Below are 21,315 nucleotides of genomic sequence, written 5' to 3'. Positions count from 1 at the left end.
ATGCAAAAGAGAACAGGCGAAAATAATCAAGGTGGGTGGTTTTTATTAATGTAGCTACTGTTTCCCTAAAGTGTGATCTGAGTTGGACAATTCGAATATCTGCTTTATATGACCTAAACGTAATCACTGGCTGTGCAAAGAAATGCAGAATACATGTTATTAATTGAATATTCTTGTAATAAATATTTACCATTATTTTCTAGTTTAACCTTATCCAGTTAATAGCCAATTTCGCTCAATTGTGAAGAATGTGCAACAAAGATCTTTAAATTGCCGCATGAAATAATTACGATGAATGTGGGATTCTCTGTCTTTACTGATATGAATGTGAAAAATATATGCTATAAATGGACACAATTTAAAACTGCCATTGTTCTTTTATTGCTGTATTAGAACTCAGGCACAGGGCACTGTATGTGCTGAGTTGATGATATCGGGGTTGTTTCTTTACCACATGGTCTGTAACCTTATTGTTCAGGCCACATTTCTTTCCAGCATTAATGCATTTGTTAGTCCCAGAAGGCTTAAACTACAGATGTTTAACATCCTGCTTATGGACAGATCATCTGGAATATGAACTAAGAAATCTATACGACTTATTAGTATATGTTATGAGTGCAGCAGAGATTTAATAGCCTGTTCAAACTAGATTAGTGAAACAGTTTCTTACAAAACTGCAAATTCTTAAAATAGACTCATGTAAAAATGAAAAATTAAGATATTCTTTTGATTAAAAATGATTTTTATCAGAAGAATTTGTCACTAATTAATGCTGTTTACATAATAGTGCATGTAACATTAATTACAGCTTTCAGAATGTTAACTGCAAACCTTTTTTTTTTTTTCTTCTGTAAGCACAGATTTACCAGTATGGTAGAAATCAGAGCTCTTTTGAGGGCTTTTCTGCAGTGTATTCAAAGTGATCATAAATCAAGTCTAGAATTCAAAGACAATTAAGGACACAGGCAGTAAAAAAGACTGAGTAATGCTAACCCAGAACTCCAATCATTTTTAAAGTAAGTGGGGAGAACACTGGTCAACTAGGCGATTGTTGGTATCCCCCAAAATGTAATCTCCAAGCTGAAGAATGGCAGCTGGCAGAACAGCTGGTGAATAGGATTAATGTCAGAAGAAAGAAATAAAACTCAACATATGTCCAAGCCTGCGGTGCTGGGACTGAGCATGATTGTACCCCGACGGATACCATGTGTACAGCTGGAAAGTGCCACTGTGCCATGCTTCTCTACCCCACAAGGTCATTTCTAAGAAGTACAGCTAATATCTGAACTGAACTTTTCCTTGAGAACTCTGACTGATTAAGAAACGAACAAACAAGCTTCACAGTGCAAACGTTTTGGACCATTTTAAACGTGCTCTGGGTGGTTTTTTTATAATACAATCTCAAATAAAAAAAGCAGATTAGTATTAAAAAGGACAGATTGCACTAATGTAAATATAATTTTAAAGCTATTTAAACCTTTTAATCTCATCTCATTCAGATTTCCATGTTCAAGGTTCAAATAATACCAAAACTGCAAGTTTAATAAAATAATTTAATTTCATAGTACTTACATGTTTTACTGAAACAAATTTTAATAAACAGCCTGCATAGCTAGGCTTTGCCTAAGAAATTGGGGGAAAAAATGACATTAGCATTAATTTGTGTTTATATTTTGAAATGTTAGCTCTTAAGGGTTTTTCAGCTCATGTCTTAGCATACTCCTAATTTTTTACTGTAACGGGGCAGTTGTTGGAATTGGTTATAGTGAAGAACAGTAAACATATAAAAATTCCTAACTCATGAGAAAGGCACGAGTATTTTTAGAAGTTCGAGAAGAACAAATTCTGTTCAGTCTCCACTTTTCTACTACTGGCTTCAAAAAAATCCTATCAGCTAAATAGCAAAGTTCATAGACAAACAAACTCTTCACTACAATTGTGTACAGAAAGAGCACAAAGGGTTAATATAACCGGTATTTTTCTGTCCCTAATGTAGTCTTCAAATATGGTGATTTTGGGTGCCTTTTATTTTGGTTAGGGAAAATAAGGAAAAAAACTACAGTACCAAATCCAGGTCACTTTCAAAAATACCTATTTCAGCTATGTTCACTTGAACTTAAAATATCTATTTGATAAAAATGCAAAAATTATTGAAGTGAAAAGTCACAGCTCCACTCCTTTACTATTTTCTTGTTATCTTTCTTTTTTATTTTCCTTCTATTACTGTTGTCTTTTCCTTTCTTTTCTCTTTTTCTGTTTTTTTTTTTTTTTTTTTTTTTTTTTTTTTTTTTTTTTTTTTTTTTTTTTTTTTTTTTTTCCCCTTTCTCACATAGCAGGAAACAAGCAGTGGAATAATACTTCACACGCTCTTCCCAGAGGAAAAGACACATGTACCTCAAAGGATGCAAGCATGCATCCTTGGTACCTTAAAATGGAATATCCAACTGGTGTTCCATCCGTCAGCTGCAAGACAGCAACAGGTAACCAGAGGTAATATTTTATTACTCATACTAAGTTGACTTCACTAAGGAAAGTAACTGTGCTCCTTTCCACTTAAATAAAATAATCAACAAATGGCAAGCAGACCTAATGACTTGTTCCGGTTAGAACGGTATTTTTCTGACTTGTAGAAAGATGCTTGCTCATATTTTAATAATAATGGAAATCCTTTACAGTAAGAGATGTAGAAGAACTACAAAAAAACCAGTACAGATGAGAAACCTGAGCCAGTTTGAAACTAGTGAATGCCAAAGGCCACAACTGTTACTGGTTTGAAAACAGTGTAATTACAAATGAAATTGCTACTGAAACCTCTAACCTTTCTTTATTTATCAGGTGCTTATACAATAGTCACATAATTTTAAATACTGTGGTATGTTACAGAAAAAAATAGAGGCCTTCTATTCTTGAAATATACTTTATTCTGGTATAACTCCATTAGTGGCATAATTTTAAGTGAACTAATGTATTATAAACTGACATAGTTTGTATCTAAGAATTTTCTAATGCATGTTCACCCTCTTAACACAATTTGTGTTCCATCACTTCTTTGAAATGTCACTATAATCTATTTATTACATTTATCTGGAAATACCTACCCATTTTTACCAATTTCTCCAAATCACTTCTCAAAAGGAAACCAATAAAGAAAGTGGAAAAATAATTTTATATAATGATAGTAAAAGTATAATGTGCATTATATTCTCATGTCCTGATGGCTGACTCCTTCAGTAGGAAAAATGCTGAGAAGTTTTAATTTGTCAGCAAACACACAGATCTGCATTTCAAAGGTAAAACTGCCAGGAACGATTTTGAGCTTTCCTTCAAGAAGGACTCATATGTGAAGGTCTAAATGCCTAATCAAGACAGCAAACTTTGGGTTTTTTTCATTACATAAAATTATTCCATTCTATTTTAAGATAGTCTTGATTCTAAGTAAGAATCTCCAGCAGTGCTGATCTAATGTGATTATGTACCGGTAAAAATGTTTTTGTTTACATTCATGAAAAAGGGAAAGAAAAGCACATTGCTTATTAATATGTACTGAATTGTTTAAGAAGATTTTTAAGATACAAGTTAAAAGAATTTCATAATTTCAATTTCTCCTTTTCATTTAATAGTAGACATTCATTAGGACCCACACACTGTAATAAATTATAATAATTTCAAACAAGAATTAAATTACTAGGTACCTAGTGAAAGAGCCATTTTTTCTTAGGTACCCTGTAATCTAACTGTCAGATTTAAAATCTATTCCCAATCAACTCTTCACAACATTCACATTTATTCATCTATGCTAAATTAATAAAAGGTGTGAATAATACTGACAAAATTGATCATTATTGTTCATGTAGATTTAGAAAATTATAAGGTAATCTAAAATATAAAAGGAATTGAGGGAAACTATTACAGTTCTTATAAATAAATTCATCCTTTGCTATCTTTTTTTTTAAATTGGGAAAAATTTTCAACAAGAATTTATTGAGATTGACTAGCAAGCTATTTAATAAATTGCACATTTCAGAACAGAACTACATTTTTATTTCAAAAACTATTAAAAGTTGACGATGACACTAATGCAACATGAGAGTTCACCCAAAGCCTTAAAAAGTAATGCTGAAACACCAAAAAAGCTATCCACTATCAGACTGAATACAATTTTTTGGTAGGTTTCGCCTAGGGTATGCCAAGCACCTTCCACAAGGTCCTGAGTGAGTTCAGGTAACATGGAAGTAAACAGGAATTGGGGTCACCCAGAATCACTTGGAATCTGGATCTAACCGAGTACACCAACTCTGTAAAACAGGCTGAGCATCCCTCCCCTTTATCTGTGCAAACAGACATACAAGGGGACGGCATTCTCCAAGGAGTTAAAGGTGTTACACCATCATCTTTCCTTATATACAGACTTAGCAGCAGCGAGAAGTAACCACTGGATATTATTGCTTCTCTAGGAAAACCAGAGACAATGTCTGTATCAGACTATCCTGTCCTTTGCACATTTGCAGTAATTCCTGCTATCTAACCTCACTGACCCTCTCCCCCCTGACGGGGATCCCTGCAGATAAAGTAAAGCATGTCAACATCTGTTCCCATTCACACCGATTTTAATTTACAAAAAGAGCTTTGCTATTTTCAGAACAGGCTCCAGAGCACAATGACAGATTTAAGGCCTTTAATGGGGTTGCATTTTGAGTGTGTCAGCGTTTCATACTCACCAGGACTTGATTCTAAGGGGCTGCACCAAAGGAAGCTGCGCGGGTTTGAGGAGCCACAGAAAGGGTATTCTCCTCACTACTATTTACCTATAAACCAGCTGGAAAAGTTTTAATGTCCTTAACAAACCTCTGCATTTGCTGCTTTGACCAGAAACTGGAGATCCAGAGCACCAGGGACACAATTCCTTCCCTTCCCATTTTCATCCTGTGCATTCCTTCTACCGTCACACACCTTTCTGAAACTCAGCATGTATTACTGGGGGTACGTTTTCCAAACTGCTTTCTCATGACATTACTCTGTTCTTAATGACTTTTGAACCCACTGGTTTTTGTGAAAGCAAAGCCAGACCAAAGCCCTTTGTGTTTTTTGGCTTTTGTTTTCGGTGGTTTTCTTCTTTAAAAAACGCAGTCCTTGGCCTCTCCTGTCCTGATATATTACAAATACTTTCAATAACTAACTGTCTTTTTTCTAAAGTTCTTTTAACTGGACATTATTTATCGACTACCCTCGTAAATCTGAAGAATTTACTCATCCCACTAGAAAGTTGCAGAGCATACAGATATTATGAGGATCACAGTCATACAAAAACAATTCACAGAATTTCAGGGAATTCTTAGTGACTCAAATTAATTTTTTCCATCTCTTTGAGAGGGTTTAGTTGTTTTTTTAAAGATATACAATATGAAGAACAACTTGGAGAAACAATGCACAAGTTGTGTTGTAATCACATAACAGCTAAGACAAGAGCAGCTGAGCAGAAGGAAGATGGGCAGTGGAATGCCATACAGTAATCAGCACTGTTGACTAATCAGAATTTGAGACACTAGAAGGTAATAAGGGTATTATAAAGAATGGCTTATTGAAGGAGCAGCTGTTTATGTGTAGCTCACTGTTTAAATGAATTCCACTAGATTGCCATGGTATGTTTTGGTTAAAAAAAAAGTTTTAAAACAAAAAAAAAAAAAAAAAAAAAAAAAAACCAGAAGAAAAGGAAAAGATATATCAGGAAAGGCAAGCACAAGGGAGCAAATATCTGCATATCATGACCACAAGTACATAAATAGAAGCAGTTCTCTAGGTACTGGAGACCTCTAAAAAATGACATAAATTCATTGGCCCTGGAAGTTACAAAAGAATATTCATTACTTAGGCAAAGCTTAAATGTCATCTTTGTTAGCCTCAACCACTGAGCTTTGTTGCCATGGGCACAAGAGCTGAGGTGGTTATGAAGGGTAATAGACAAAGAGGAAAAAACCAAGGGAAAGTGTAACGAAAACCAACTACAGAGCCATTTTAAGACATTCATATTTGCACCGGCAGCCAATAAACACAATAAATAAATTCAACCTCATTTACAGAAAAAAAAAAGGCCAACTTTAATATCCCCCCACATAAACATAATAATAATAAAATAGTGCTATGATCACAACTAGGAAAATCTAATTAAATAATGTAAGAAGACCAAAAATAGAAACAATATTCAAAATCACACAAGTGAAAGCAACAACTCACTATAATTCTCAGATAATAATCATGCTGTTCAAATCTATGTGCCATAGGGTTGTTCAACACTTTTTTTGTTCGCCTGTTTGTTTTCTGAAGCCAAGTTACACTTTTGTTTTTAAAAATATCTTTGAACAATTGGGGGCAGGAAGGAGACTGCCTAATTGTAGTGGAGATTTATCATAATCCATTATTTAAAATATTCTACTCTGGACAGCAAGGGCTTGGTAATATTTAAAAGCAGTCAGCAAGAAGTGGAAACTCTGGTATCTTTTGTAACAGTTCACATGTCAAACTGGCAAAGTGCCCACAGTGTACGGCAGAAAAATCTATTTAATGTCTGCCCCACAAGGCGACATGAGGCTTGATTGGCAGAAAGCAGAGAGTGGCTTTTGATCATGTGTCCTAACAAGCAGTTCCAGCTCCTGTCTCTTCGGCTGAGCGGCTCCACATTACCTATTCAAACAGAAGTGACAGGCCACTGCACTACTCTTTGGCTCTAGTCTCACGCAGTGGGAGCTATGCTGGAGACAGAGCCACTGATTAAATATATCACTTTTTCAAGACAAGCAGGTTGTCTGAATCAAAGTTGGACAGAATAGACTCAACATTATTAAAAGAGGATATAAAACTGGAGTTGAGTGATGTTAGGCCAGTGTGTACAGCCTCAGGGATTCACAGACTGACAAGGGGAATAAGGAACAGCAGAACTCATAAAGCAGGGTCAGAAATTAGCTGTGACACCTTGGCCATTTTCCCATCACTTCAGGGCCACTGTGTTTCAAATCCTGTAGTCTCTTTTTGGCCTTTTTTTTAATGATTTTCTTTGCAGAAAGAAGGAAGGGGGGGGTGTAAAAACCGTTAACTACCAAAAGTCGCAAATTGCAGTTTTACAATTAGAGATAAAACATTAGCCACATTTTGCCACCTAATATACAGTGTTTTCTAATTAGATTGTGGTTTTTTCCTTGTATTCTCATCAGCCAAATTATTGTCATCAAATAATTTGTTGATACAGCACTAACTACTCTTGCTCTAAGGAATAACTGAAAGCTGAGGAAAATGACTGAATAAAGATGCTTATTACATTGCCTTGTTAGTTCATTAACAAATTGGTTTGATTTCTGAGGTCATATGTCTGGCCACTGTCTGTTGTGTTACCTGATACACAGACACAAAAGGGCAACAGACATGATTCTTTGTCTAGTCGTTATATCACAGAAACACCAGATACACTGAAACCTAGTGGAACCAATGCTCCAACTAAATTTTTAATTACAAGTATAACTGCAGATGTAACAAAACCTATTAACAAAGCTGCAACAACCACATTTAAACAGCTAAAAACACAAACAGTCCACAGAGGGAACAGAAACTGAAGCAAAGGAATCTTATTTTACTCAGTGATGCGTGTGCGTGCCAGATCTATAAAATTATTTCTGGGCTATTCAAAGTTCTGTAACAAAATATTAAAATTATGATATAAAATCTAGGCAGATTTTTTCCAGAACCACTCCTGCAGTAATTCCATTGAAATTAATAGAGTTACCTCAGGAATAAACTTGGTTCAATATTTATTTTTCACTACGGCAAGTTCTTCTGACATTTTAACAAACCTCTGCCCGATGTGTTAGTTTTTGTTTCATTGTAAATATTTAAAAGTAATCTGCTTGTTACATATTTAAGATATGATAAGGACTGCTTAGACCTACACTGAGAAGCAGAGCTGTTTTAAATATTGAATATGCAGGTAAATTTTAAGATAGAGTAGGAAGAACCAAATCCTGTCCTCATGCATATCCCGTGACACATACAGCACAGCTATAAATGCAAACAGAATTCATTCTTAAGGTGGTGTTAGACTAAGAAATTCAGTACAGAGCCCTCAAAGGTTTTGGTGCAACTACAGGCTCTCTAGGCTGTAGTGTTCAGACTTCTTCCAGATGGGTGAAAGAGCCTGCTTTCTTCAACATTTTCAAACAAATAAAAAGACAGAAGAGTATTCAAGATGGGTTTTTTTAGGTTCAGTGAAGATCATGATTTACTGTAGAGGGTGTTGTCACATCAAGTTCTTTAAGAAATGTGAGCAGGCAGCAGTGCATTGTAGCTTCATGTCGAAATATGGCAAATGGTTATGTAAAGCATTAAGTAAAACAGTTAACAAAAAGGAAGATGAAAATAAACAGCCATTCATACATAGGGCACTGTGCCCAGGAACTCTGGGCACCTATGTAAGTAAAACTAAAAATATATTATGATTAATAAAAGAAAACAGCTATTAGATACATTCCAAAATGCTAGGCTGTAGAACAAGACATTTTGGCACAGCTTTACTGATTGGCAGCCCATGTTAAGGACCGACCCAAGACTGCAACAGAGTGAGAGCTGCTAGTCAGGACAGAGCAATGCTAACAGGAGCTCTCTGCAGATGTTTACACAGTACTTGCCCTCAAGACTGTATTTAACAAGGACTATTGCACTTTTTTTTTCAAGAATATCACAGTTTGAACTTTACAAAAACACCACCACTTCTTTACGTTATTAAAGCAAGACAGAAGTGGGAGGCTTTGACACATTAACCACCATCTTGCTTCATTTTGGAGATCAACATGCCAATGAGTAAACAAGGAAGAAGCCTGGCTACAAATGGGAACTAGAAGGATTCCTCACAATCCAAAACACATTTATGAAGTGGAGAAATATGTAGTTAAGAACACTGAATTATGTTTTTATTCTTGGTTTTCACTTTGCAGTCATCAGCTACACGCCAGGAAGGAAGAGCACACAGACAGGGTGAAAACTCAAATTATACAGCCAGGGCTTGAGCACACACCACTGAAGTTCTTGATAAAGCCCCTCTTGGGTTTAAGGGCACCAGCTCAGTCCTACAGTGCAGAACCAGTGGCTTTAAAATAAAACATATTGGAGATCACACTTTGGGTGCTGTGTCCACTTCTGGGCGCCCGAGTTCAAGAAAGACATGGGCATACTGGAGAGACTCCCGAATGGGCCACAAGGCAAACAACTGACTGGAGCATCTCTCATATGAAGAGGGGCTGAGAGTGCCATGAGTGTTTAGGCTGGAAAAGAGCAGGCTCCAGGGGATAACATACAAATATCTGATGGCAGGAGTAACAAAGGCAGATCCGTGCACTTGTCAGTGGTGCCCAACGACAGCCTCAGAGGCAAAGGGAACAAATAGAAATACAGGAAATTCCCTTGAAACATAAGAAAAAAAATCTTTCTTATTGTAAGGATGACCAAACACTGAACAGGTTGAGGGGTTTCCATCCTTGGAGATATACAAAAACTGATGGGACATGTCTCTAAACAACTTGTTCTAGGTGATTGTGCTCTGCACAGAGGGGTTGGACAGTGCCTTCTCACCTCAGCCACTCTGTGATTTTCTGATTCTATGGAACCCACAGCAAACTGAGTGTAGGAGAACACAGATATAAGGCTCTTTCTCATATTGGCTGATATACTTGAGAGAAGAAAGCTGCTTTTAATGATGACATCCTAAATTTTATGGTGCCGAACTAAGCAGTTCTTCGTAAAAAGGATAAATTCAAAAGCCAAGTCCCTTCCTCACACTCAAAAACACTCTACCAGATTTCCAAATTTTTTTAAGCTTATATTCTTCCCATTGCAAATTTCAGAGAAAATAAAAATGCCTAAAAATACTTAAATAAAATACTTAAATTAAAAAAAATAACTACTTTTTTCTCATTAATTCCTACTCATATTTAATAATACACAAAAGTAACAGTGATGTTGAATGAATTTAGCCTCCTTAACACAATATTATTTGGGGTTAATTAGCATGGCTGAAGACTGATCTTAATAGTTGTTTGTTGCTTCCACTGGAGGCAGGTTTCTCTCACGAAAGAAGTGGCATCTTGGAGTTTCAGAATAAAACACAGAGGTAAAAGTAGCTGCTCTCTCCGTTAGATGAACAAGACAGCCTGAGCATGCAGCCACCTCGTGAAGCCTGGGAGCAAGTACCTCTGTCTCTCTTGTGGCAACCAAATAAAGTTGTCAAAATTATTTTTAAATAATGACAAGGTATCTAAACCAAATATGGTATAGAAAAATAAGGAATATATCAGCATTTAAAATGTATATGCTGCTGAGCATTTTTACTGTCATTTCTTTAAGAAAAGCAGATCTAATTAGCTGTATCTCTAAAGTGTGTACCTAGCATTTTTATTATGTATTATAACGTTTTGCTTAGAGTTGACATTTTTATTCTGACAAGCACTGTCTGGAGAGCTCTCAATAAATAATACATTTACAATTTTCAGTAAATAAGCACTGGACACAAATCGTTATCCTTACTTACAGCTGCCCTTCTCTAATAGTGCTTTTACAAGTAAGGTGACTATTCACTCTAATGCAATACTCTCAGTGCTGGAAAGATATTTTCATTCATTACCCCAGTCACAAGCACTTAAAGCACTTTTAGGCCCTGTTGCAAACCAGCAGGAATGGCGAAGCAAATAAAACCAACTAAAACTAAAGTTCATCACCAAAGAAATCTGAGGCCATTCACCTTACAGAACTTGGAAAATACAATGGCATACAAGATCAGCCATGTTTTAGTCCCATTTTTCCCCTGTATTTTTATATTTACATTAGCAATTTTAGGAAGGGAAGTATTGCAGTCTAGTCCCTACTATTAACCTGAAGGTTACAAAATGTATTTCAATTGCCATTTTAAAGCATGATCTGATCATAACATTGCTTGTGTCACAGTACATCAGAAACCAATGAAATTTGAATCTATATTTCTGCTGCCAAGACCATGCAACTGAAGCAATTCACCATATTTTTACAGCTATTTACTCACTCACATTCTTTACCGCAGAGCTCAGTGTCAGTTGTACCTATTCACACTGAACTTGCCCTTCTTACTGCCCCTAGGAAAAAGATGGCTTTTAAGATATGCTATTTTAATAATGCTTTCACAATACTAATATCATACAAATAGTGTATAGATAGCAGATGTTTTACCATGTCTAAAAAGGAGACAAAAGTGTGGAGTAGCATAGCACAGAAAATTATATAAAATGGAAGCATGGACACAATTTGTCACACAATAAAATGTGTAGAGTGGGATTAAAGAAAAAGAAAAGGTGAAATGATTCCTGAAGGTAAGACATTAGAAAACACAATTGCTGGGGAAGAACTGGTTGGAATGGTCAGTAGATGCTGGCACTGAGAATATTTCAGCCTTTTTCAGTGTAATCTGTCCTGATCTACCACTCAAATTCAGAGAAAATGAGAAAAGGGTGAAGGCTCATTTGTTCTAATGAAAAGGATTTTACTCATCTCAAATATCCTGGGTTGAATAAAGACATTTTTTCAATGTGATGTAAGCATCTCAAAATGGTGAGAGCAATTATCTACCCAAAAATAAAGAATTTGCATAGCTAGAATTGAGTCCTGAATGTCAGACTCTTCCCCCATCAGGATTCAATATGATCAACTCTCTTTACTAGCAAAAGCAACAATTTTGTAGATATGCAGAGGAACAACCTGCATCGGGAAACTGAACCTCCAGAAAAGTAGAAGCTCCAGAAAATTCCATGGGTCCTACACCTAGGTAACTGCCTGGTAGTAACCAAGGTGTATTTTTGCCTGGCAAATTCTCACATGGCTACTATCAGACTAACCAGATTCCTGATGATGATGCTGAATAAGATCTAAGAACGGAAGGGACACGAAAACCTTAAAGCAAAACAGATGATCTATACAATCTATCAATGTATTCATGTAAGTCTCATTCTTCACGATACCTATGTAAAAGTCTGTACTATACTCTTTTTGTGTGCCATGAATGAATTTCAGAACAAAGAAAACTGAAGTGAAGCTTTCAAATGTAGCATGAGACATACTGAAAAGTACTGAAAAATTACTACATCAACACAAAACCTTTGAGTAATGACTAGATGCTCAAATGCAACAACATTGGGTAAGACTTTAGTGTAGGCAGCCAGATAATAAATGCAAAGATAAGGTGGAAAGATGACAATATGTACCACTTTCTTAAATAAAATTTGTGAGATAGCATTTAATCACAAAACAGTACTCTGAAAGACTTAAAGAATATGAGAAAGTAAAAAAATCAAAAATGCATAAATCCTCACAAACCTAGAATGATAAATAAAAATATGAGACAAAATATTAATGACCAGACACAGTATGGTTACACATACTGGGTCTGTCATTGCAAAAAAGAAATATGTAAACACATATTGCATTCTAAATTTCATTAAAATTGTAATAAAATTTAACAGAATGAATTTTTGATGGAAAAAATCAAATACAACAGACAGAATGAAAAAAAAAAAGCTGCAAATTCTTTTAGTTACCAGAAAATAACCCTATAAAACACTTTCTTTGTGGTAATGTTCCTAAAAAGTCTTAAATTATTTTAATTTAACATACTGAGATATTGAAATTCACTATACACTTCAATAAATGAATTCTTAGACATTTTATGATCTATAAAACATCTATAAATAAAAGAATATCTTTTTCTAAAACGGCAGTATATATTGCAAGGAAAAAGAGTAATCAATGTGCTTTTACCAAGGTAATTGGATTTAAAAAAAAAAAAGAAAGAAAGAGAGAGAGAGAAAGAGTAAGTTGCATTTAATTATTTGGTAAAGAGGTAAGTAATTGAAGTAAACAGTGATTTAGGAAAATGTGTTTCATATCTCTCCTTTAACTTGATCTGAGTCATCTATTTATTGTGTGGACCTTTGGGCTTTTGGAAGCATGTTTGGAGTGTAGAAGAAAAGTTCTTCGTCTTAGATGTCATATATGGCTTCTAAAAAAAGCAAATGAAAGATAAGTATTAAATTAACCATATACATAACTGATTCTGAATTTACTTAGCAAAACTGATTTTTAAGAAGAAAAAGGAAACACAATGAGAGTGGTACCTAGCAGATATGACAAGGTTTTTCAAAGGTGATGAAAGAAGTTTGAAGAGGGTGGGGTTTTTAATATCCAAAGGGCTTGTTTCTAGCTGAGAGGAATGCCAGTTGTCATTTGTAAATTTAATAGATATCATAAAAAAAGAAAACAGTAGTATTAACTCATTTTTAACCATTACTTTGGATAATCCTAATAGCAAAACACAGCAACGTTTTTAAAGCCTTGAAAGAGAACAAAATATCTGTATCCATAAAAAAAAAAAAAACAAGGGTCTATAAATGGTCTATAAATGCCAAGTGTATTAGGAGAACCAAGGATCGTGACTGTCAGTAGAAAATGCGGGTATACAGCACACCACAAGACAGGTAACTTGAATTAAATCTCTGCAAAAATTCTGAAAAACATTTAAAAATATTCATTGACCACAAATGGTCAACAGTTCACTTCTAAGACTGATCCACAAAGGAGAACTCCTGACATGTACTGTCCACAAAGGTTATGCTAAAAACTATACTAAAACCAAGTATATGTTTGTTTATGTCTGAACACTTTCTGTTCTCAGCTGTGGCAGGCTTAAAACAAAGAATACAAAACAGAAACTCTCCATTCATTTAATATAATATGCACAGATTCCATTAAAAAAGAACTCAAAACAACAATAACCAAAAACCCAAACGAAACCTCAATAATAACAACAACAACAACAAAACAACCCTGCATAAAATTACAATCAAAATTACAACCAAAATATCCACTTATAAAACACAGTATGGGAAAGTTTAAGTTTCTTCATTCCCAAATAAATTAACAGGAAATATGTACATATTTGTGTGTGCAATAATTGAGTATACTGTCCTTACTGGAAAAATAGAACATTTTATAGGGGAAGTGTCTATTTTAAGCCAATATAACAAAAAATTTTCAATTATTATTAACTGATGAAGCTGGAGGAAAAAAAAATAGCAAAACAAAAAAAATCAGAAAAACCATCACTACTGAGTACTGCAGTAAGATTTTTCCCTACTGCATATAAAATTATTAATACATGTGAACTCTTAATTTTTAATTTAGATATCTTTAGACATATTATATATGACTATGAGTTACATATATCCACCCGTAGAGAGAGAGCACAAACAGGTGCACATGACAGAGAATAGATGGAAATTTATGAATATACTACTCTTCATATAGATGTTCATTATTCCAACATGCACACATAAAAATCTTTGATCACTGAACATTCAACTATGGTCTTCAAGGAGGAAACAAGAATGGGAAGCACTTTAAAAAAGCTTCTGCTAGAATTGTGAACTGAACTTGGTTGAAAAATGATACTGTATACATTGCTCAGAATCAAGGTCAAAAGTGAATTAGGAATCCAGGCCCTGAGTAATGAGGGCTTAGCACTTAGCAGAAATGACATGCCCAGTTTCCAGCTCAGAAGTGCCAGCTGACCTGCCAACCTAGCATTCCAGATCTGAAAGGGAGAAATCTGCTCTCCTAGCTACAGACAAGATGTGTACTACTAATTATTGCTCCTAGAGGCTTATGATGAAGTACAGTAGGATAGTTGTCTGGAAGCCAATTCTCAGACTAGAATTCAGGTAGCCCAGGCTGTAAATCTGTCTCACAAAAGTAATATAAGCAATATTCAAAAAGAAAAGTCTTTTAGTGAAGGGGGATAGAAAGGGAAAGAAGCAGTAAGACCATACTATCTAACAAAAAATCTTCATTTGAGCTGTATAGAGGTTTAATACTTGATTGTACTGGAGGATACTTCCAAAGAAAAAAAACACTAAAACAATACTTCTGCTCACAGAAAAACCGAGACGAATATACTAAAGTTATCCAAGAGGCCCTAGAGTCTGGTCTTGTTGATTAAATTAGACACCTGTTCATTTCTGATCTCTTCTGTCTTATGAGAACACAAGTCAGCAAAGTCTTTACATACTCAAATTAACTCTAAATATTTGTAGCATTCTTTCCTTTTTCAATTACAACATTCTCATCAATTTTCTCATTTCCAAATCATTACCAATTAAGACACAGGAATACCTTAATGTACAAAAAAATGCAAATACTGGACCCCGAAATCAAAAAAAATGTTGTTTATTCTGTTATGTTGGTAGTCTTTGTTCAGACTCCAAATAATGCTAAAAACATACCCAAGGTATGTACCTTCCTGTATGAGGCGCTCATGTTTCCAGTACTATACACAAGACATGACACTGGCTGAAGCACTACTATTAAAGAGAGATTAAAACAGCTGTACATTATGCTGAAGCACTCACTCTTCCCTTTACAAACAGACGGTCCTGGATTACAAGCAGCACTTGACCATTTAAATCACTACAACAACCAGATTTAGCCAGCTGGGCCATATTCTCCTAGGCAATGCCTGTTGACCTCCTCAGTCACAGCTGCTCAGATGAAATTCTCATCAGACAACTTGTTTTCAGAAGCCAAAGGACTCTGATTAAATATATCTATTTAGACATGATAAACTCTCTGAATATATTTCTTTTTCAATGTTATGAGGTACAGTGGAGACCACAAGTAGTATATACAAGCATAACAGACACCTAATATCTGAATGTATACCACAAAATATTTAAGTATTTAACCCCAGCAAGTCATATTACTCAAATTCAGATCCTGAAGATGAACCAGAAAGTGACTATATAATAATACTAAAAGAGACTTTTTGCTGTACTCGCATGGGGGTTAGATCTGACGACTGGAATGCTCGAGTTCTTTACTCCACTTCTAACTCTACAATTACTTTGACATATGACTGTACATTAGCCCAAATTCCACAGCTACATCAATGGTCATGGAGGTCATCTCTACAGAAGAGGCTCACATGAATTATGAAATTTTTTTAAAGGAGTCATGCAAGACTTAAAGCCCCACACAATAGTATACAATGGAAATACACATCTTTTCCCCATTCCATTCATTAAAGCAATATATATTGTGCTCTCTATTTGCTAAAAAATCAGCAGGTGTTTTTTCATTCGGGTAAGGAATTTTGTGACAGATCAGAACTTAGTACACTAAGAGCTCCTCAGCTGCATTGGTTGTGTACCATTTTAAGAAAAAAACTGCACAGAAACATATTTTAAAATGTAGGTGTTAAACAGCGTCATATGTAGTATATGTGTGACCAGGCTATTAATTAGGTTGTTTAAAAGACACTATCAGATGGCAAAACAATTTCATAATTTCAGCTCTCATTTCTCCAACTGACTCTGCACAGAGTTAAAACAAGTTCAGAGTCATAAAATTTTTAAAATATTATTTTATTTTAGTTAAACAAGTATGGAGAATTTACTTCTTTTTAATTCAGAGAAACCTCTGAAATAGGTATTCAAATCTGCTATAAGAATTTTGGTATTCCTGATCTACACGTTGAACTTTCTAAGTGTAACATCCTGAAGAATTTCCAATCTTTCTATTAATGATTTTTCTGTGTTAGTTTATATAATATCAGTCAAATATTCATTATTTTCTGCTAAATGTAAGTAACCTTTTTTTCTACAGAAAATGCTGGATGAACTGAGAAGAACTTAACATAGTTAAGCTCTTAACATAACTTCATAGAATGGCTTGGGTTGGAAGGGACCTTGAAAATCATCTAATTCTGACTCCACTGCCATAGGCAGAAGCACTTTTCACTAGACCAGAGTTCTCAGAACTCCATGCAACCTGGCCTTGAACACTTCCAGGGATGGGGCATCCATAGCTTCTGTGGACAGCCTGTTCTAGTGCCTCACCACCCTCACAGTGAAGAATATCTAATCTAAACATGAAGATACAGTCAAATACCTTTGAACTTACAGGCAGACTTTAGAATAGTTTTCCAGTATAATGTAGTCCATAAAAGGCAAGATTACTTTATAGATCAGAAATTACCTTCATTTCACAACTGATGAGAAAATATAGCACAGAAGGCTGCAACTCAGTGAGAGGGATCTCTCTGCTGTGCACATACCTCTCTTAAAACAACTAATGTGTACTAATGCAGAGGAAACGTTGAAAATTCTAGAGAATTCATACAAAAATAAGCCATCAAATGCTTGAATCCATACAGTAAGATACTGTGTTTAAACTTTTTGATGCACATTTTTATTAGCACACCATTCAGTATACTCCTGGAATAGTGGTGTCAATATAATCAACAGCAACTTTTATACTCCCACAGCAAAGTAGGAGCCAAGACCTTTGATTAGCATGGAGTGTTGAACGACTGCTACTGACTGTAAAAAACAATTCTGCTAAAGTAATATTTAAAATAGTTTTCTAAGTCTAACTACCAAATCTAAGAAATTTTTGAAAGAGTGATCTTTACAGCTGAAAACAGACAGATGGTAGCAAAGAATCTGGGACATTCTCTCTTTAGAGATGTTTCACCAGCTTCAGAAAGGATACCTATAGAACACATTTATCTATGTACTGGCATTTAACAATTATGCCAAGAAATATGAAAGCCTACTTCCATCCCTACATGATTTTAGCCCATATTTAAGCATATTATTGTATCAGCTTCAATTTTAATTGAAATCTACATTGATACGTGGAGTCAAGGGAACCTAACCTAAAGTGCACTGTTTGAAGTGCACTGTGACCATACCATGAAATTGAGAAGTCAAAATAATTCTGAACTCCTTCATATTTCAAAAAAAAAAAAAAATGAATCACAAAGTTCTACTGCCTTGTGGCTCTGCTACATTACAAATAATCTTCCTGGGTTATTTTTAATGCCACAAAGCAACACTGTTAAAATAACTAAGAGAATCCACATGTTTATCTATTTCAGAGCCTCCTACTCTCACAACTTCACTGATTCAAACTCATGTATGAGCACATAGACTAGAAGGTATTACTGCAGAACCAAGCAAGACTTCATTCTACTTGATATGTAGAGAAAGTTTCATGATGGGCCCTGACCATGTGCACAGATACCCTGATAAACTCACTCTCCAATTCTACTTGGCTCCTGCCATGGCCAAAATCTTAGCAAAGTCAATGAAAGTATCTGAATGAGGACTGAATACATAAACTATCTCAGCACTCAAAGATTTTTCCTCATTTTTCTCTCCGTTTTAGTACTTGTAACAATATCTGAGCAGACTGCACAATTCTAGCTACATAGGTCAGAACTATGTAGTTTTAGACTTTAAAGTGTTTCCCATTCTCCTAATTACAGACACTGGGTCATTAGGGTGATGAAAGATGAGAATTTCTAAGGCAAAAAAAAACAGCTCGTGTTTTATTCATTCTTATTGTTCAAAATAAACATTTATCTTTTAAAATGAGAAGAACAAATAGCACTGAAGAATACTCCTAACAACTCTACAACCTGTTGAGAATTCATCATAACCTTTCAAGTAAGGGCTGAGTTTTCACCTAATCCAACATTCTTGCTTTGACTCACAACCAAGACACTTTAAAAACTTTTAAAAACCGGTGTATTTGTCTAAAATCCCCAAAGGACCTCAAACTACCACTGCCATGGAAACCTGTGAATAACTTTATCCTAGCCTTTGCCAATCATGCAATTTTATGGTTCTTGATACCCAAGACATCCTTTATGCTATAAAAATTATAGGATTTTAGGGTAGGGAAACTGCATCAGTCTTTTCCAACACATACCTTCTTGCTCAGTCCTGGTCATTTCTTCTAGTTTCTTCTGCTTCAGTGTGTCCACCACATCTGCTAAGCTTCCTTTGCGGCGTTCCGGTGTTCCAAAATTAACACTGGTCATTAACTCACTGCGGTCACGACCTCCTTCGTCGGGCTTGTTTGGTGAGGTAGAGGTATTTCGGAAGGAATATAGGGAACATAACTTATTACTCTCTGACTCCTGCAAAGAAACAAAAGAGTGTGAAAATATTCTCTTATGGCAGAAGGATCTCAGACAGGTAAAAGCTGAAAGCATTATTTATTAGTAACCTTAAGTTCCTAAAATGAGCGTTATGATTTGAATTTCTTGGTTTCAGTGCTTCACAAGGGCTCTTTTGTCCTTAAGCTCAGTTCTCCCTATGCTTCTATCATACTTCATGCCATCTTACTGAATCAGGGATTTTCCTTGTCAGGAACAGCCACTTCAACACTTTTTAACAATTAACGTGTTAAGATTTTACAGGTTTTTTTAGTTCCTTACATAAGGATGATACATGTAGCACTAAGAGAGAAAGTACAGACAAGTACAAATTATTCCTGGATAAACCCTCAGCTAATGGAAAACAACATCACTTTAAAACTAGAGAAAGAGTTAGGCCAACAAAGACTGAGGAACAAGAATCTACTTCACAGTTAAATAAGGATGATATGTGTCTTCCCATGCTCATTCACTCCTCTTTAAATGAAACCTTTCTCTTTTTTTAAGGATGAAGGTTAAAATGCTTCTAATATACAAAAGGAAGGCCAACATAGACAAGAATGAGCAAGGAAATGAGTTTATGACAGAACAAGTCATGTATGCCAATACATAGGTACTGAGACTACGTGTGTCAGAGGTGTTATACAGTCAAAAGCATAGAAGTAAAAAGGATTAATCTCCCTTGTCAATAGATAGTGCATATTTGAGAAACAAGAAGAAAAAACAAAAAAGGCACCAAAAAGCAATGAGTAATGCCAATTCTTCTCAGTGTTGTGTTGTCACCCAACAGTCAAGCCTTCCTGAACTTCTCTGGCTCAGACTTCCCATTCTCCCAGCAACAGATGCAACATTCACTGCATCTCTGTTTTCACAATTTCAGCTAAAAAGAGAACACATTCTTTAATTTGCTCTCTAAAACTCAACCACAAAAATTTCTTACACACTTTCCTTTCCAAAATTACTCTTCTATTTTAATTTTTAATAATGCCAGGCTAGGATTGCTAAACATTTGGGCTAAAGAACTAATGATTTTTTTTCATTTATGGTAAGCCTAGAAATGTCAGTGTGTATATTAGATTCTGTGAAACATTTTCTTTAAAATTAAGGAGTAATAATAGTAGCAATTCATTTAAAAATTAAGAGACGAATTAATAGTGTTGTCAAAAATCATTCTTCCAATGCACAGTGTTCCCCATAAATATATGGAGAATATATACTACTTTATGAGCTGAAAATATCCACCTACTGAAGAAACTTGTGTTGGGAAATGCCCTAGCTGAAACAGGGTCTGAAGAAAGGCTAGAAAGCATTAACCATCAGCAACGACATCGGATATAAATTTTTGCTTCAGTCTGGAACAGATCAAGTAGTTGTGCAATGTAACAGAAGGAGCAACACCAACAAGGAGCAAGCACAGTAACTCAGGGCTGCAGACTGTGTAGAAGGTGGTGGTGACACATTGTCATCAAGCACAGCAGTAGGTGATCAGCACAACACTTACAGTCGTTGGAGAAGGAAGCAGCATTTGCCAGTGATGTTGCAAAAGTATTTATTAACTAAGACAGGGAACTAGAAGACCCTACACCCCAGTAGTAGCAGCACCCTGTCAACACAATAGGAGTGACAGAGGTTTTGTAAGCACAAACAGAAAGAGAGGTGACATGGACCAGAAACTTTACCTTTGCTTTTTTATCTATGAAACATTAGAGAATTTTTCATTCCACCCATTTGCATTCATTAAAGAATCTAATATCACAAAGGACAACAATATCCTAGACCAGGTACAGAGATAAATTTTTTTACAGAATCACAGAATATTCTGAGTTGGAAGGGACCCACAATGATCATCGAGCCTCCAACTCCTGGCCTTGCACAGGACCATCACCAAGAGTCACACCACGTTTCTGAGAGTATCATCCAAATGCTTCTTGAACTCTGTCAGACTTGGTGCTGTGACCACTTCCCTGGGGAGCCTGTTCCAGTGCCCAACCACCCTCTGGATGAAGAACCTCTTTCTAATATCCAACCTAAACCTCCCCTGAAACAACTTCAGGACATTATCTCAGGTTCTATCACTGGTCACCACAGAGATGAGACCAGCGTCTGCCCCTCCTCTTCCTCAGGAGGAACTGCAATGAGGTCTCTGCTCAGTCTCCTCTTTGCCAGGCTGAACAGACCAAGTGCCCTCAGCTGCTCCTCACACGGCTTCCCCTCAGTGCCCTTCACCATCCTTATGGCCCTCCTTTGGACACTCTCTAACA

At 35.6% G+C, this 21,315-nt stretch overlaps 1 protein-coding gene across 2 annotated transcripts in view; it reads right to left on the bottom strand.

Annotated features, from left to right (window-relative positions):
- The window catches only part of SOX6 (SRY-box transcription factor 6), a 239,648-nt gene that overhangs the window by 190,994 nt on the left and 27,339 nt on the right, over nt 1–21,315 (bottom strand). For both annotated transcript variants that reach the window (XM_027737189.2, XM_027737190.2), the window contains exon 3: nt 18,826–19,036. In XM_027737189.2, coding sequence (XP_027592990.1) covers nt 18,826–19,036 — 211 coding nt within the window. The remainder of the gene's footprint in view (nt 1–18,825; nt 19,037–21,315) is intronic.

The sequence above is a fragment of the Pipra filicauda genome, unplaced genomic scaffold, assembly GCF_003945595.2.
Source record: "Pipra filicauda isolate LSUMZ 115617 unplaced genomic scaffold, ASM394559v2 scaffold26_size5592650_pilon, whole genome shotgun sequence".
Classification (NCBI taxonomy): domain Eukaryota; kingdom Metazoa; phylum Chordata; class Aves; order Passeriformes; family Pipridae; genus Pipra; species Pipra filicauda.
This window is presented reverse-complemented; position numbering and strand designations above follow the sequence as displayed.